The following is a 19,317-nucleotide window of genomic DNA, read 5'->3' as shown; positions in this document are numbered from 1 at the left end:
GAAGCATTTCGTATACATTGTTTGTCTTCAGGAAGGCAGTGAGTTGCTGCACAACAGCTTTTTCTAACATTTTTGAGAGGAATGGAAGATTCGATATAGGCTGATAGTTTTTATATTTTCTGGGTCAAGGTTTGGCTTTTTCAAGAGAGGCTTTATTACTATCACGTTTAGTGAGTTTGGTACACATCCGGTGGATAGGGAGCCGTTTATTATGTTCAACAGAGGAGGGCCAAGCACAGGAAGCAGCTCTTTCAGTAGTTTAGTTGGAATAGGGTTCTGTATGCAGCTTGAAGGTTTAGAGGCCATGATTATTTTCATCATTGTGTCAAGAGATTTTTCCTAAAACACTTGAGTGTCTCTCTTGATCCTAGGTCCTGGCAGAGTTATGCAGACTCAGGACAACTGAGCTTTGAAGGAACACGCAGATTTAAAGAGGAGTCCGTAATTTGTTTTCTAATAATCATGATCTTTTCCTCAAAGAAGTTCATGATTTTATTACTGCTGAAGTGAAAGCTATCCTCACTTGGGGAATGCTGCTTTTTAGTTAGGTTTGCGACAGCATCAAAAATAAATTTGGGATTTTTCTTATTTTCCTCAATTAATTTGGAAAAATAGGTTGATCGAGCAGCAGTAAGGGCTCTTTGATACTGCATGGTACTGTCTTTCCAAGCTGTTCGGAGCTGTCACACAGGCTAATGGCTGATCTCAATGGATGCAGAATAAATAGACTAATGCAATGTAGCTCAAACATATCATTTTTCAAATGGGTTGGAAGCACTAAATCACGGAAATGATAATGTGGGATTCAAGGCATTTTGAACAGATGTACCCCACCTCTATCTTCAGCACAGAGTCAGCATCACAGCCAGTAAACCAGAGGGCACTGGATGGAGCAATGTCTCAATGTGCAGGGATTGAGGGTAAAGATTGTCCTATTGCCTCCTGGGGCAAGTGAACTGAGCAGTCACTCAAGTTAAGCCTGCTCTGAGGTAGCCCCACTGCTCTGAAAAATATTCCTGACTTGCTGATGGGCAGATGCCTTTCAGACTTCAATGTAAATTCCTGATGTGCATGAAGCACGTGACCTACGACCTGGGTTGTCTTTGGGTCGTCTCCATGTCTGGCTTCACCATGCAGTGCACACATTGAGAATAATTAGCAGTCGGCAAAAACATCCATCATTCTGTATGAACAAGGCATTTGAGAATGCAATCCTTGTCATAGCTCATCATCTCTCATATTACATCATGATCATAGCTCGATCTACCATCAGTGTCCAATAACTAGGCACTCAGTCAATGTTCTAATGTTTGTAGTTCAATGTTAGATGAGCAATCAGCATCCCATAACTACACAGCATAATAGGCATCCCATAACTAGTCATCAATCAATGTTCAAATAGTCCGGTCACAGACACGACATAAACACCTTACCTAAATGTACACTTTAAAACATTTCACTTGGGAAAAGTCCAGTGAGCTTTGATATGGCTGTAATTAAAATTGGGTAATTGTTCAGCTGACATGGAATACTCCATCAACCCAATGATTTCTGCTCAATGTAAAACAATTTTGAAGTTTTCCTTTGCAACACAGAGAGCTGAGTTGATCAAACAAGAGAGTATAATTTACTGAGACTGACAACTTTAGAAAACTCTGTTGGCTGAAAATACATGTCTCATTAACATATTTCCCAGTGTGCTACCACTGAAATAACAGCAAATTCTTGTCAATGTTGATATCCCCTGTAGGGTTGTGATTCACTGAGGTTAAATGAAAAGCAACAAAGTTGGTGTCCTTCCCTGTTTCGGCAGCCTCCCTGAATGTCCATCCGACACTCTAAAATGTAGATGACTGTTTTTAGCAAATTCTCTTCTTACCAGTAATAAACAAATGATTCACCAGATGTGAACATGGTTTTGGTGCATATGCAGTTGATAATGTGTTAGTTAACAAATAAAACAAGTAATCTGAGTACATTAACTTTTTAACGGATCACAAACTGTTTCTGCATATTGATTATTGATGTTTTTTCTACTTCTTTTTTTGTACTATACATGGAACTAATAGAAATTGTGAAAACGGGTTTAACCTGCCCACTCTTGTGAGATTGTTTTATCTGTTTATCTGGTCTGTGGCTACTCGGGGCAGATTTGATAGAGCCCACGTTCTTGTCTTGCATGGAGAAATAGTTCTAGTTCACAAATGTCTTAGTGTGTTTGGACCATGATAGTTTGTTGGTGATGTGGACACCAAGGAACTTGAAGCTCTCAACCTGCTCCACTACAGCCCTGTCGATGAGAATAGGGGCGTGCTCAGTCCTCCCTTTCCTGCTGTCCACAATCATCTTCTTTGTCTTGATCATGTTGAGGGAGAGGTTGTTGTCCTGGCACCTCCTCCCTATAGGCTGTCTCACTGTTGTGTCATCTGCAAACCTGATGATGGTGTTGGAGTTGTGCCTGGCACTGCAGTCATGAGTGAACAGGGAGTACAGGAGGGGACTGAGCACGCACCCTTGAGGGGCGCCCGTTTTGAGGATCAGCGTGACGGATGTTTGGTTACCTACCCTTATCACCTGAGGGCGGCCCATCAGGAAGTCCAGGATCCAGTTGCAGAGGGAGGTGTTAATTGCCAGGTTCCTTAGCTAAGTGATGAGCTTTGAGGGCACTATGGTGTTGAACGCTGAGCTGTCGTAAATGAATAGCATTCTCACATAGGTATTCCTTTTGTCCAGGTGGCAAAGGGCAGTACAATAGAGATTGCATCATCAGTATGAACATCTCAGTGGTTCTAGGGTTTCTGGGATAATGGTGTTGATGTGAGCCAGACGTGAGTGCCACGGGTTGGTAGTCATTTAGACAGGTTACCTTAGTGTTCTTGGGCACAGGGACTATGGGGGTCTGCTTGAAACATGTTGATATTACAGACTCAGTCAGGAACGGGTTGAAAATCTCAGTGAAGACACTTGCCAGTTGTTCAGTGCATGCTCGGAGTACACGTCCTTGCAATCCATCTGACCTGGTGCCTTGTGAATGTTGACCTATTTAAAGGTCTTACTCACATCGGCTATAGAGTGAGTGATCACACAGTCGTCCGGAACAGCTGATACTCTCATGCATGTTTCAGTGTTACTTGCCTCGAAGAGACCATAGAAGTAATTTAACTTGTCTGGTAGTGTTGTGTTACTGGGCAGCCCGCGGCTGTGCTTCCCTTTGTAGTCTGTAATAGTTTGCAAGCCCTGCAACATTCGACGAGCGTCGGAGCTGGTGTAGTACTATCCTCTATCCTTTAGCTCAGTGCGGATGTTGCCTGTTATCCAAGGCTTCTGGTTGGGATATGTACTGGTCACTGTGGGGACGACATCATCGATGCACTTATTGATGAAAACAGTGACTGATGTGGTGTACTCCTCAAAGTGTTCATGATTTTTATTTTCAAAAAAACACTCAAACAAAATAACTTTTGAAAACAAAAGCGTATAGTTCTGTCAGGTACAGACGCGAAACAGAAAACAAGATCCCACAAAACCCAAACGGAAAATAACTTATATGTGATCCCCAATCAGAGACAACGATAGACAGCTGCCTCTGATTGGAAACCAGACCAAAACAAAGAAATAGAAAACAGACTTTCCCACCCGAGTCACACCCTGACCTAACCAAACATAGAGAATAATAGGGATCTCTAAGGTCAGGGCGTGACAAGAGGATGGAATTATGGTCAGATTTGCCAAATGGAGGGCGAGGGAGAGCTATGTACACGTCTCTGTGTGTGGAGTAAAGGTAGTTTTGCAATGGTCGCCAGGGAAGCATATCTTTGTTTGAACTATGGCCCACGTCAACTCTGGCTGACTTCTTTACAATACAACTTTGTCCATTAGTTAGAGCGAACAACCAAAATATATGTCTTCTGCTCCGTTCTCACTCCCCCAAACTGCAGACATCACACATACAGTTGAGAGGAGCACAAGTTCAATCTGCAGTGCAGCACCCCTGGATAGAAAGCATGTTGCGGGGTTATCGGGGACTTTGCTCAAGGTCCCAACATCAGGGGAATGTTTTGAGGATGTGAACCCAGCAGCCCTCCAGTTGTGAAATCAATTCCGCCTGTTTATTCCAGCGACCAGCCCGGGATTCGAACAGGACACTTTTCAGGCCACAGGTCTAACTCCTTAGCCGCTGGCTACCTACCGCAAGTACAGTATGTATTGTTGCCTGACTGTTTCAGGAGAAGAAGAAAAAAGGAGGAAACAGTTCTTCTACAGAAAGAGTTAATCTGACAAATGAAGACAAATGCTATGTGTACATACTGTATAAGGTTTTAGGGTGTAGTAGAACAATTTACATGCAGTGTCTGTCAGCAGCAGCCGAAAGAGAGATCGTCTGTCTCTGGTAGATCTGGGTTACTGCCAGTCTGAGCAAAACATACAGTAGCGGTGCGAAGGTAACATCACTGGGGAAGCCAGAAAAAAGCCATATTACAACCTATGTTGTGATAGTTGAGTTGTTTGCTCTATAGCTTGTTAGTTCATATACCTTGACACGTGACATATATGGCTAAGGCAAAGACAGTAAGAATACACCGTGTGTCACACACGTCGTCAGGGAAATGACCGAACCAAGGCGCAGCATTGTGAGAGTACATTTCTTTTTATTTTGAATGTCGCCAACAAGAAACAACAAAAACGAATGTGAAGCTTACTAGGGCTATACAGGCCACAAACAAAGTCAACTACCCACAACTAAGGTGGAAAAACAGGCTGCCTAAGTATGATTCCTAATCAGAGACAACGATAGACAGCTGTCCCTGATTGAGAACCATACCTGGCCAAAACATAGAAACAGAAAACATAGAAATAAAGAAACTAGAATGCCCACCCTAGTCACACACTGGTCTAACCAAAATAGAGAATAAAAGCCTCTCTATGGCCAGGGCGTGACAGTCCCCCAAAGGTGCGGACCCTGGCCGCAAAACCTGACTCTATAGGGGAGGGTCCGGGTGAGCATCTACTTCGGTGGCGGCTCCGGTGCGGGACGCAGACCCCGCTCCACCTCTGGCTCCCCCCACTTTGGTGGCGCCTTTGGACTGGGGACCATCGCTGCAGGCCCCGGACTGGGGACCCTCGCTGCAGGCCCCGGACTGGGGACCCTCGCTGCAGGCCCCGGACTGGGGACCTGACTCAGCCAATCTCCTTGTGTGCTCCCCCCATACACACACACACAATTTTTTGGGGTGTTGGCTGTTGAATTTATTATGGATAAATGAATAAACAATATCCCCATTTTAAATAGAATTGTATCTAGGTAAACTTATACTTTGTTTTATAAGTGATTAACAATATGAGTTCATAAGAAGGGATTGTGTGACAGGACAAGGAGTAATAAAAAGTTAATGAACACCATTCCAACTAGGCAGAAACAAATGGGTTGGGGACTGAGTAAACACAGAAGGTCGTTAGCCTATGGTTGACCCTACTGAAACTTAGCTCTGGGGTTTTTAGATAAGGCAGTGAGTGCATTCCTAGGTTTTCTGTCTAATAAAACTGTCAGTTCAGTGGTGATCGATAATGTTGAGGGGTCAAAAGTTATCTGGGAGTGTGTTAGTAAGTTAGAATGAACTTTTCACCTTACTTTGTCCCGGTCGAGAGGAGGGGAATTCTGTTAAAGCAGTGAAATGATGTCATGATCTGTATATAAACTGATGCATGTGTTTAAGTGGTAGCGCGCTCCGAGAATAAATTCTATTACCTATTATTGAAAGACTGGTCTGCGTCTATTTTATGCAAACAAGAAATCTTACAAATTCTCATAAAATAGATTAAGGGCTTTCAATTGATGAAAGCACATTGGCATAATTAAATTATATTAACATTGGCCTCCCGGTCTTTAGTGCCAGCCGTGACCCTGTGTAATCCTGGGCCCTTTTACTCGCTGCCTCTGCCTCCCTCGCTGCTTCCACCTGCTCCCACGGCAGGAGATCCTTTCCCACCAGGATCTCCTCCCACGTCCAGGATCCTTTCCCATTCAGGATGTCCTCCCATGTCCAGAACTCCTTACCACACTGCTTGATCCGTTTGTGGTGGTTAGTTCATATACCTTGACACGTGACATATATGCCTAAGGCAAAGACAGTAAGAATACACCGTGTGTCACGCACGTTGTCAGGGAAATGTCCGGACCAAGGCGCAGCGTTGTGAGTGTACATTTCTTTTTATGTTATAAATGTCGCCAACAAACGCAAGAAACAACAAAAACTAACGTGAAGCTTACTAGGGCTATACAGGCCACTAACAAAGTCAACTACCCACAACTAAGGTGGAAAAACAGGCTGCCGAAGTATGATTCCCAATCAGAGACAATGATAGACAGCTGTCCCTGATTGAGAACCATACCCAGCCAAAACATAGAAACAGAAAATATAGAAATAAAAAAACTAGAATCACCACCCTAATCACACCCTGGCCTAACCAAAATTGAGAATAAAAGCCTCTCTATGGCCAGGGCGTGAAACCGTGACAGAATAAATTCAACCACACCTTTGTTTCATCACGAAACCGGATAGCAACCACTGTCTGGTGAAGTCCACAAAGCATATTGCACGTAACAAACAGTGACATGACTTACAGTATTTTCAAGGAAGTAAATCTTTCTGACATTTCATGACCACTAAACAACTACTGACTTAGAACCACGTTACCGCAAGTATAACAAAATAAACAGGAGCTGCCTCCACTATTCCTGCACCATTTAATCTTCAACATTTTAACATGAAATCCCTTATGCTTAGTCTAAAACAGCGACAGCTAATATACCAAAATATATTTTTTAAGCGATTTAGTCCAATCAATGTAATCTCACTGTGTTCTTTGGGACCTTCAATGCTGCAGAAATGTGTTGGTATCCTTCCCTAGATCTGTGCCTCACCACAATCCTGTCTCAGAGCTCTACGGACAATTCCTTTGGTATCATGGCTTGGTTTTTCTCTGACATGCACTGTCAACTGTGGGACCAGATATAGACAGGTGTGTACCTTTCCAAATCATGTCACATCAAGTGAATTTACAACAGGTGGATGATCAATGGAAACAGGATGCACCTGTACTCAAAACGAGTCTAGTATCAAATGGTCTGTATACTTGTGTAAATAAATATTCTTATGGCTGCAATCCCGTTAACGGGATCGATATGACAACAGCCAGCGAAAGTGCAGGGCGCCAAATTCAAACAACAGAAATCTCATATTTAAAATTCCTCAAACATACAATTTTATACAATTTTAAAGGTAATCTTGTTGTTAATCCCACCATAGTGTCCGATTTCGAAAAGGCTTTACAGCAAAAGCACCACAAACGATTATGTTAGGTAACCACCAAATTACAGAAAAACACAGCCATTTTCCCAGCCAAAGACAGGAGTCACAAAAAGCAGAAAGTAGTAGCAGGCCGTTTACTCTGGGCACCTCTGGGCACCTTATTCATCCAAGCTACTCAATACTGTCCCCAGCCATAACAAGTATTTATATTTTTTATATTCAACAACAGTGACAAAAAAAAATCTTGCTTTGTCATTATGGGGTATTGTGTGTGTAGATGTTGTTTTGTGCCGTCTGCTTTACATAATATAAGGAATGCAAAATGATTTATACTTTTCATTTTGATATTGTATTTAGACTATTACTCAAGGACTATTTTACTGGGTGACTTTCACTTGTAGGTGTGGACTCATCTAGTGGGCTGGATCCTTGACTTTCTTACTATCAGAAGCCAGAGGTTGAGGGTAAATGGGTGCCTGTCAGGGGAGCTGGCATCATCAACAGGCTCACCTCTGGGACGTCCTCTCACATCCTGTATATTCTGTTGTAGCCACTACACTCAGAAAAAGGGTTCCAAAAGGGTTGTTTGGCCGTCCCCATAGAATAACCCTTTTTGATTCAAGGTAGAACCCTTTTTGGATCCAGAAAGAACTCTTTTGGGTTCCATGTATGACCTCCCAAAAGAGTTCTACCTGGAACCGAAAAGGGTTCTTCAAAGGGTTTTCCTATTGGGACAGCCGAAGAACCCTTTTCGGTTCTAAATCTCACCTTTTTTTCTAAGAGTGTACGAGAACCAACTCAACCTGTCGTTTGTGGACGACTCAGTAATAGTCCTTCATGCAGTTAAAACTGCTGATGATTTTGTAAGTTGATGCGACAGTTTATGCGACAGTTTATTCTTACAATTGAATTTGACAAACACTAAAGATATGTGTATTGATTTCAGGCATTAACCCCATACCCCTCAGAACACTATCATCAAGAGCCAGGTGGTAGACAGCAGGTGGTAGACATCATGTTCCAGCTGGTCTGACCAGCATGGTCTAGCTGGTTTTGCTAGTGACAAGCCTTCACTAGCACATCCTTGGACACTGTGCTATCTAACCTCCAAACGAGCTTCAATGCCATACAACACTCCTTCCGTGGCCTCCAACTGCTCTTAAACGCTAGTAAAACCAAATGCATGCTTTTCAACCGTTCGCTGCCTGCACCCGCACGCCTAACCAGCATCACCACCCTGGATGGTTCCGACCTTGAATATGTGGACATCTATAAGTACCTAGGTGTCTGGCTAGACTGTAAACTCTACCTTCCAGACTCATATCAAACATCTCCAATCGAAAATCAAATCAAGAGTCGGCTTTCTATTCCGCAACAAAGCCTCCTTCACTCACGCCGCCAAACTTACCCTAGTAAAACTGACTATCCTACCGATCCTCGACTTCGGCGATGTCATCTACAAAATTGCTTCCAACACTCTACTCAGCAAACTGGATGCAGTTTATCACAGTGCCATCCGTTTTGTCACTAAAGCATCTTATACCACCCACCACTGCGACTTGTATGCTCTAGTCGGCTGGCCCTCGCTACATATTCGTCGCCAGACCCACTGGCTCCAGGTCATCTACAAGTCCATGCTAGGTAAAGCTCCGCCTTATCTCAGTTCACTGGTCACGATGGCAACACCCATCCGTAGCACACGCTCCAGCAGGTGTATCTCACAGATCATCACTAAAGCCAACACCTCATTTGGCCGCCTTTCGTTCCAGTTCTCTGCTGCCTGTGACTGGAACGAATTGCAAAAATCGCTGAAGTTGGAGACTTTTATCTCCCTCACCAACTTCAAACATCTGCTATCTGAGCAGCTAACCGATCGCTGCAGCTGTACATAGTCTATCGGTAAATAGCCCACCCATTTTTACCTACCTCATCCCCATACTGTTTTTATTTATTTACTTTTCTGCTCTTTTGCACACCAATATCTCTACCTGTACATGACCATCTGATCATTTATCACAGTGTTAATCAAAATTGTAATCATTCGCCCACCTCCTCATGCCTTTTGCTCCATAATGTCATCCTCCTTGTTGTCTGTGTGCTCGACTCATGTCTTTGTCTCCATAGCCTGGGACTGTCAGGAGGTAGTAAACATCAAGAATCTGATGCAGATCGATGCAGGACTGGGGCAAGTGGTTGCAACAGACACAAGTCAAATCCCCTACTACCTGGTAGGTGATGAATGGATCCGCCTGCCTGGTTCCCTGAAGCATATCACTGTAGGACCAGCAGGGATCTGGGGTGTCAACAAGGACTATGCAATCTACAAGTATGTGGCCGGTAACTGGGTGCAAGCTGCAGGTTAGTGGAGAGAATTACCCAATATTTATCCAGAGGACACCTGCTTCTTAGCTTTCCTGATATCATCAGGCTGTTGAAAACATTTTAAATTGTAACTTGTCGGTCATTTGGCAGTACTCACAGATATGTACTCCTTGTTTGCTTGTCCGTCTGTCTGTCTGTCTTTGTGGTCTTCAGGCCTTCTGAAACAGTTGGATGCTGGAGGTGAACAGTTTATTGTGGGGGCCAACATGGACGATACTCCATTCTGTCTGACACGTAGTGCCACAGTTGGCTACAAGGGTCCAGGCTCACCTCTTCCATGGACAGGATTGCCAGGAGCTGTGAAGTACTACAGCTGTGGACCCTTTGGGTGCTGGGCAGTCAACAAGAATGATGATATCTTCTTAATGAGTGTAAGATCTGGGAAAGAGTGTGAGAGCTGGAGCAGAGTAGTAGAGGATGGAGAGTGTCAGTTATTCTAAAACGGTTTCATATTACATCTGTTGTAATTGTCCTGAAACACTGATTGAATCTGTTTGCTTCCAGCTGAATCAAGACTGTCAAAACAACGGGTGGAGTCACATTGGCGGCAAGCTTTCCATGATTGAGGTGGCAACTGATGGTAGTGTCTTTGGGGTCAACTCCGCAGGCCAAGTTTATACCAGGTAAGGTTACTACTGAATTATGTGTGTAATAATGGTAGATCTAAACTTATAGGACTTATAAAGACATGTGTAGACATTGTACGATAAAGTATGTAAAAGTGGGATGTCCTGTAAAGCTACAGTTTGGGATAAAACAACAACTTCCCAGACACCCCACCACTTGTTTTGGTAAACAGCTCAGGAATATAGTTAGAGAAATGTAATCACTCTCAAATTCATACATGGAGCTACGGATGCAAAGACAGATCAATTATTTGTTTAAAAAAAAAAAAAAAAATGTAACATGTTTTTTAAAGCTATACATTGTTTGTTTACAATAACATTGTGTTCAAACTATTGAGTAAAAGCTTAAATTTTAGCTTATTTTGTGGTTGAATAAAGCTCAAGAGGCAGAAGTTATATTCTTCAAAAATCTATGGCTATATTCAATTATTACAGTCCAAAAATGGATGTAGTTAAAGAAAAGGATAAGCTTTAAAACATGAACCTCTTTCTTCAACACAGAGACGGCATCACAGCCAGTAAACCAGAGGGCACCGGATGGAGCAATATCCCTATGTGCATGCACATGGGCCACGTGACCTACGACCTGGGCCGTCTTTGGGTGGTCTCCAAGTCTGGAGTCACGATGGTGTGCACACCTTAGCCTCTCCTCTGCATCTGAATGCCGTTCGGGATCTGTCTAAAGTTCACTTACTAACTCATCGATCTCTCTTTCTGGAACAGCCTTCCGCTTGAGAATGCCCAACATTAGTTCATAAGAATCCTTCATTCTAAAACCTACTACTAACTATACTTTTCAGTACTTTATCTCTGTCAATAGTAATCACTGATCTTAATGATCTTGCTTCAGAGGTTATTCATAGAGATGGATGGAATCCTTTTTAATGCTTATTATCTCATCATATAATCATTTCCCACAAAAATAAAGCATTCAGTTTGAAGCTATTGTAATTTCCGTGTTTCTTTGTTTTCATATTGAACAGGGGGATTTTAGTTGCTCTGCCAGTGATGATTTTAGCATGTACATCTTAGTGGGGCAAACTCAACAAATTGTTTGAGATGCATTCCAGCAAAGCCACTACACAACACAACATTAAACCAGTGGTGGAAAAAGTACTTCATTGTCATACTTGAGTAAAAGTCAAGATACCTTAATAGGAAACGACTCAAGTAAAAGTGAAAGTCACCAAGTAAAATACTACTTGATTAAAAGTCGAAAAGTATTTGGTTTGAAATATACTTAAGTACTAAAAGTAAATGGAATAGCTCAAATATAGATAAGTATCAAAAGTAAAAGTAAAAATTCCTTATTTTAAGTAAACCAGACAACACCATAAAAAAATGTACAGATCGCTAGGGGCATACTCTAACACTCAGACAACATTTATAAACGATGCATGTGTGTTTAGTGAGTCCACCAGATCAGAGGCAGTAAGGATGACCAGGGATGTTCTCTGATAAGGGTGTGAATCGAACCATTTACTTTTGGGTGCCAGAGAATATGTATGGAGTAAAAAGTACATTGCTTTTTTTAGGAATGTAGTGAAGTAAAAGTACAAGTTGGCAAAAATATAAATTGTAAAGTACAGATACCAAAAAAATGACTTAAGTAAGTACATTAAAGTATTTTTACTTACTTTACACCACTGCATTAAAGAATCCATTAATTGCAGTATAAGGGTGACAGACAGTGCCCACATACTGTTAGGGCCCACATAAAGCTATCCAGACAGCAGAGCTTTCGTTTCTGCACCATGGAGTGAATCCTTACCACCAATACACCTGGCTCTCAGCGGAGCCTGGCAACCTGGTCTCAGAGAAATTAGTATTCTGTATGTAAATCCGAGACCACTATTTAGTATGATATGTTACAACCGAATGTTAGCTAGACGGCTAATGTTAGATAGGCTAGGTTAGGGATTAAGGATTAAGTTTCGGAGTTAGGTTAAAGGGTTAAGGTTAGGGGAAGGGTTAGCTAAAAGGTTTAAGGTTAGGGGAAGGGTTAGTTAACATATTAAGTAGTTGTGAAGTACCTAATAAATAGTAAGTAGTTGAAGTTGCTAATTAGCTAAATTGCTAAAGCTAGCCGTGATGAGATTCAAACGCGTTATACGCCCACCCATCCACCCAGACTTTAGTTATCATATGTCAAACCAAACCTAACATATCATACTAATTTGAGTGTCCCAGACTTACGTTTATGAGACCAGGCTGAGCATCGTCTGGCAGCAATACAGTTAATTCGACATAATTCACTGCATTTTATAAAAACAGCTGATATGGCAGAATCTACAGATTCCTTGTGGATTTGTGTAACTCGATAATCACATTCTGAGTCAATAATAGTGAATGCCGACATGAGTTTAGACTTTTGAACCATACAAACATTACATTTATGTTTGTTCTGATCATTAGCAAACGAGCTGCGACGAGGTAGGCATATTCCTTCAGTACTTTCAAAATGGACACCGCCAGAAATTCAGATGTTATTTCAGATAAATTCAGCAATGTTATGAGTCCTTAACTTCACTCTTCTTTAAATCATGACAGACAGAGAGAGAGAGAGAGAGAGTGAGTTAGGCATTTGTGGTCTAAAAAGGAAGGAAAATAAATTCACGAGGCTCCACTATTATAGGCTATATAGAGAGAGAGACCCATGTAATGGGTCTCATGTATGTATATATATCTCTCGACTCACAGACAGCGCATTGAGCAAACAAAACAACCCTTGCAAAATCAACTGGAATTACATGGGTCTGTTAATGAACATTTTGTTGAAAACAAATATTTGAATGGAAAGAGACTGTCACTGGCAAACATGGTTACAGACCCAACAACATTATATAGTATCCCCTCCTCATGGTTACAGACCCAACAACATTATATAGTATCCCCTCCTCATGGTTACAGACCCAACAACATTATATAGTATCCCTTCCTCATGGTTACAGACCCAACAACATTATATAGTATCCCTCCTCATGGTTACAGACCCAACAACATTATATAGTATCCCTTCCTCATGGTTACAGACCCAACAACATTATATAGTATCCCTCCTCATGGTTACAGACCCAACAACATTATATAGTATCCCTCCTCATGGTTACAGACCCAACAACATTATATAGTATCCCTCCTCATGGTTACAGACCCAACAACATTATATAGTATCCCCTCCTCATGGTTACAGACCCAACAACATTATATAGTATCCCTCCTCATGGTTACAGACCCAACAACATTATATAGTATCCCCTCCTCATGGTTACAGACCCAACAACATTATATAGTGTCCCTCCTCATGGTTACAGACCCAACAACATTATATAGTATCCCTCCTCATGGTTACAGACCCAACAACATTATATAGTATCCCCTCCTCATGGTTACAGACCCAACAACATTATATAGTATCCCCTCCTCATGGTTACAGACCCAACAACATTATATAGTATCCCTCCTCATGGTTACAGACCCAACAACATTATATAGTATCCCTCCTCATGGTTACAGACCCAACAACATTATATAGTATCCCTCCTCATGGTTACAGACCCAACAACATTATATAGTATCCCCTCCTCATGGTTACAGACCCAACAACATTATATAGTATCCCCTCCTCGTGGTTACAGACCCAACAACATTATATAGTATCCCCTCCTCATGGTTACAGACCCAACAACATTATATAGTATCCCCTCCTCATGGTTACAGACCCAACAACATTATATAGTATCCCCTCCTCATGGTTACAGACCCAACAACATTATATAGTATCCCCTCCTCATGGTTACAGACCCAACAACATTATATAGTATCCCTCCTCATGGTTACAGACCCAACAACATTATATAGTATCCCTCCTCATGGTTACAGACCCAACAACATTATATAGTATCCCCTCCTCATGGTTACAGACCCAACAACATTATATAGTATCCCCTCCTCATGGTTACAGACCCAACAACATTATATAGTATCCCTCCTCATGGTTACAGACCCAACAACATTATATAGTATCCCTCCTCATGGTTACAGACCCAACAACATTATATAGTATCCCCTCCTCATGGTTACAGACCCAACAACATTATATAGTATCCCCTCCTCATGGTTACAGACCCAACAACATTATATAGTATCCCCTCCTCATGGTTACAGACCCAACAACATTATATAGTATCCCCTCCTCATGGTTACAGACCCAACAACATTATATAGTATCCCTCCTCATGGTTACAGACCCAACAACATTATATAGTATCCCCTCCTCATGGTTACAGACCCAACAACATTATATAGTATCCCCTCCTCATGGTTACAGACCCAACAACATTATATAGTATCCCCTCCTCATGGTTACAGACCCAACAACATTATATAGTATCCCCTCCTCATGGTTACAGACCCAACAACATTATATAGTATCCCCTCCTCATGGTTACAGACCCAACAACATTATATAGTATCCCCTCCTCATGGTTACAGACCCAACAACATTATATAGTATCCCCTCCTCATGGTTACAGACCCAACAACATTATATAGTATCCCCTCCTCATGGTTACAGACCCAACAACATTATATAGTATCCCCTCCTCATGGTTACAGACCCAACAACATTATATAGTATCCCCTCCTCATGGTTACAGACCCAACAACATTATATAGTATCCCCTCCTCATGGTTACAGACCCAACAACATTATATAGTATCCCCTCCTCATGGTTACAGACCCAACAACATTATATAGTATCCCCTCCTCATGGTTACAGACCCAACAACATTATATAGTATCCCCTCCTCATGGTTACAGACCCAACAACATTATATAGTATCCCCTCCTCATGGTTACAGACCCAACAACATTATATAGTATCCCCTCCTCATGGTTACAGACCCAACAACATTATATAGTATCCCCTCCTCATGGTTACAGACCCAACAACATTATATAGTATCCCCTCCTCATGGTTACAGACCCAACAACATTATATAGTATCCCTCCTCATGGTTACAGACCCAACAACATTATATAGTATCCCTCCTCATGGTTACAGACCCAACAACATTATATAGTATCCCTCCTCATGGTTACAGACCCAACAACATTATATAGTATCCCCTCCTCATGGTTACAGACCCAACAACATTATATAGTATCCCCTCCTCATGGTTACAGACCCAACAACATTATATAGTATCCCTCCTCATGGTTACAGACCCAACAACATTATATAGTATCCCCTCCTCATGGTTACAGACCCAACAACATTATATAGTATCCCCTCCTCATGGTTACAGACCCAACAACATTATATAGTATCCCCTCCTCATGGTTACAGACCCAACAACATTATATAGTATCCCCTCCTCATGGTTACAGACCCAACAACATTATATAGTATCCCCTCCTCATGGTTACAGACCCAACAACATTATATAGTATCCCCTCCTCATGGTTACAGACCCAACAACATTATATAGTATCCCCTCCTCATGGTTACAGACCCAACAACATTATATAGTATCCCTCCTCATGGTTACAGACCCAACAACATTATATAGTATCCCCTCCTCATGGTTACAGACCCAACAACATTATATAGTATCCCCTCCTCATGGTTACAGACCCAACAACATTATATAGTATCCCCTCCTCATGGTTACAGACCCAACAACATTATATAGTATCCCCTCCTCATGGTTACAGACCCAACAACATTATATAGTATCCCCTCCTCATGGTTACAGACCCAACAACATTATATAGTATCCCCTCCTCATGGTTACAGACCCAACAACATTATATAGTATCCCCTCCTCATGGTTACAGACCCAACAACATTATATAGTATCCCTCCTCATGGTTACAGACCCAACAACATTATATAGTATCCCTCCTCATGGTTACAGACCCAACAACATTATATAGTATCCCCTCCTCATGGTTACAGACCCAACAACATTATATAGTATCCCCTCCTCATGGTTACAGACCCAACAACATTATATAGTATCCCCTCCTCATGGTTACAGACCCAACAACATTATATAGTGTCCCCTGACCTTTATTTCCAGACCCAACAACATTATATAGTATGGTATCCCCTCCTCATGGTTACAGACCCAACAACATTTTATATGTTATGGGGCATCCTCATGGTTACAGGCAACATTATATAGTATGGTTCTCAACAGACCCAGGTGTCATATAGTATCCCTCCTCATGGTTACAGACCCAACAACATTATATAGTATCCCCTCCTCACTGTTTGTTACAGGGTGAACAACATTATATAGTATCCCCTCCTCATTTACAGTTTATATAGTATTTTGTTATGCAGACCCAACAACATTATATAGTATCCCTCCTCATGGTTACAGACCCAACAACATTGATATAGTATCCCCTCCTCTTCAGGTGACAGACCCAACAACATTATATAGTATCCTCCTCATGGTTACAGACCCAACAACATTATATAGTATCGACAGCTCCTCATGGTTACAAGACGGCCAACACAGGACTCCCTGGTTACATGGGAGGATGTATTGGACGGCTCATGGTTACAGACCCAACAACATTATATAGTATCCCCTCCCATGGTTACAGACCCAACAACATTATATAGTATCCCCTCCGGATGGTTACAGACCCAACAACATTATATAGTATCCCCAGTGCAACATAGTATCCCTCCTCATGGTTACAGACCCAAAAACATTATTTAGTATCCCCTCCTCAGGTGGTTACAGACCCAACAACATTATATAGTATCCCTCCTCATGGTTACAGACCCAGCAACATTACTGGTCAGGCCCGTCCTCATGGTTACAGACCCAACAACATTATATAGTATCCCCTCCTCATGGTTACAGACCCAACAACATTATATAGTATGGGCCTCCTCATGGTTACAGACCTGCTCAACGGGTCTGTATCCCCTCGCAGGTTGGGTCCAGGTTATCCTGCGCCGGCTCATTATATGTATCCCCTCCTCATGGTTACAGACCCAACAACATTGCCTGTATCCCCTCCTCATGGACCCAACAACATTCCGCTCGTCCCTCCGAATGTGTTACAGACCCAACAACATTAGTAAGTATCCCCTCCTCCGTGGTTACAGACCCAACAACATTATATGTATGCCTGCACTCTGGAGACCCAACAACATTATATAGTATCCCTCCTCAGTGGTTGTCCAGCCTGGGGAAGTGGTGTAGGTTGCCACCAGAGCTCCAGTGCTCCCCCACAGCCCGGTCCTTCAGTTGCCTCCTCATTTAACACCAAGCCTCCTGAAGGTCTCCCCAGCCTGGTGGTTCCTGTGGCAGACCCAACCAGGCTGTATCTAGTATCCCCTCCTGCAGGTGGTCCTGTCAGACCCAACAACATTATATAGTATCTCCCGCCTGTCATGGTTACAGACCCAACAACATTATCCCGTATCCGGCGCTGCTCGGAGTTACAGACCCGGCAACCGCTATATAGTATCCCCTCCTCGGTTACAGACCCAACAACCTGTCCGGAGTATCCCGCCTCATGGGCAGCCGCTGCCGGAGCCTCCCGCCTGTCCCGGCGGTTACAGACCCAACAACATTATCCGTATCCCTCCTCTGGTTACAGACCCCAACATTATATAGTATCGCCCTGCCTCTGGTTACAGACCCTCCAACCTTATCCGTAGCCTCCTCGCCAGACCCGGCGCATTATATAGTATCCCCTCCTCCTGTTACAGACCCAACAACCTGTATATAGTATCCCTCCTCATGGTTACAGACCGCAACAACATTATATAGTATCCTCCTCATGGTTACAGACCCCAACCTGTATATAGTATCCCGCCTCCTCCGGCGGTTACAGACCCCCATTATATAGGCGCCCTCCTCATGGTTACAGACCCAACAACATTGTCCGGTATCCTCCCGCCTGGTTACAGACCCCAACATCTGTCCGGCCCCTCCTCGGACCCTCCAACTGTCTGGCGTATGCCGGAGCCTCCCGCCTGTTCAGACCCAACAACATTATATAGTATCCCTCCCGCCTGTCCAGAGCCTCCCGCCTGTCCGGCGCTGCTACGGAGCCCAACAACCTGTCCGGTATCCCGCCTGTCCGGCGCTGCTTACAGTCTCCCAACATTGTCCGGCGCCTCGTCCTGCGTTACAGACCCACCGCGGACAACATTATATAGTATCCCCCCAGACCCTCCCCATGGTCAAGGTTTTGCAGACCGGAACAACATTTATAGTATCCCCTCCTCATGGTTACAGACCCAACAACTGACCTTTATTTCCTTTGTTTTGTATTTATTTAGTATGGTTCAGACGTGAGTTGGGTGGGCAGTCTATGTTTGTTTTTCTATGTTTTGGGGCATTTCTATGTTTCGGCCTAGTATGGTTCTCAATCAGAGGCAGGTGTCATTAGTATGTCTCTGATTGAGAATCATACTTAGGTAGCCTGGTTACAGTTGCACTGTTTGTTTGTGGGTGATTGTCTATGTTTAGCAGACGGTCGTCATTTGTTTATTGTTTTGTATGCAGTGTCAGTACTTTCTTTATTAAAGATTTACCATGGTTACCACGCCGCATATTGGTCCTCTGATCCGTTTCGCCTCTCCTCTTCAGATGAAGAGGAGGAAGACCCAACAACAATATAGTATCCCCTCCTCATGGTTATAGACCCAACAACATTATATAGTATCCCCTCCTCATGGTTACAGACCCAACAACATTATATAGTATCCCCTCATGGTTACAGACCCAACAACATTATATAGTATCCCCTCCTCATGGTTACAGATCCAACAACAGTATAGCATCCCCTCCTCATGGTTACAGACCCAACAACATTATATAGTATCCCCCCCTCATGGTTACAGACCCAACAACATAATATAGTATCCCTTTTTCATGGTTACAGATCCAACAACAGTATAGCATCCCCTCCTCATGGTTACAGACCCAACAACATTATATAGTATCCCCTCCTCATG

The 19,317-nt window shown here is 42.8% G+C and overlaps 2 protein-coding genes across 5 annotated transcripts in view; both read left to right on the top strand.

Moving 5' to 3' along the window:
• LOC112247326 (kazrin-like) overlaps positions 1-19,317 on the top strand; it is a 355,810-nt gene that overhangs the window by 128,497 nt on the left and 207,996 nt on the right. The gene's annotated exons all lie outside the window — the stretch shown is intronic.
• Positions 1,266-11,434, top strand: LOC121847922 (fish-egg lectin-like). Its single transcript, XM_042331358.1, has 6 exons — positions 1,266-1,274; positions 8,348-8,351; positions 9,435-9,668; positions 9,846-10,063; positions 10,197-10,315; positions 10,820-11,434. The coding sequence occupies exons 3-6, from the start codon at positions 9,473-9,475 to the stop codon at positions 10,959-10,961; spliced, it is 675 nt and encodes a 224-aa protein (XP_042187292.1). The 5' UTR covers positions 1,266-1,274; positions 8,348-8,351; positions 9,435-9,472; the 3' UTR covers positions 10,962-11,434.

The sequence above is a fragment of the Oncorhynchus tshawytscha genome, linkage group LG02 (genome assembly GCF_018296145.1).
Source record: "Oncorhynchus tshawytscha isolate Ot180627B linkage group LG02, Otsh_v2.0, whole genome shotgun sequence".
NCBI classification, from domain to species: Eukaryota; Metazoa; Chordata; class Actinopteri; order Salmoniformes; family Salmonidae; genus Oncorhynchus; species Oncorhynchus tshawytscha.
The sequence above is the reverse complement of the archived record's forward strand: the minus strand, read 5'-3'. Positions and strand labels throughout refer to the sequence as shown.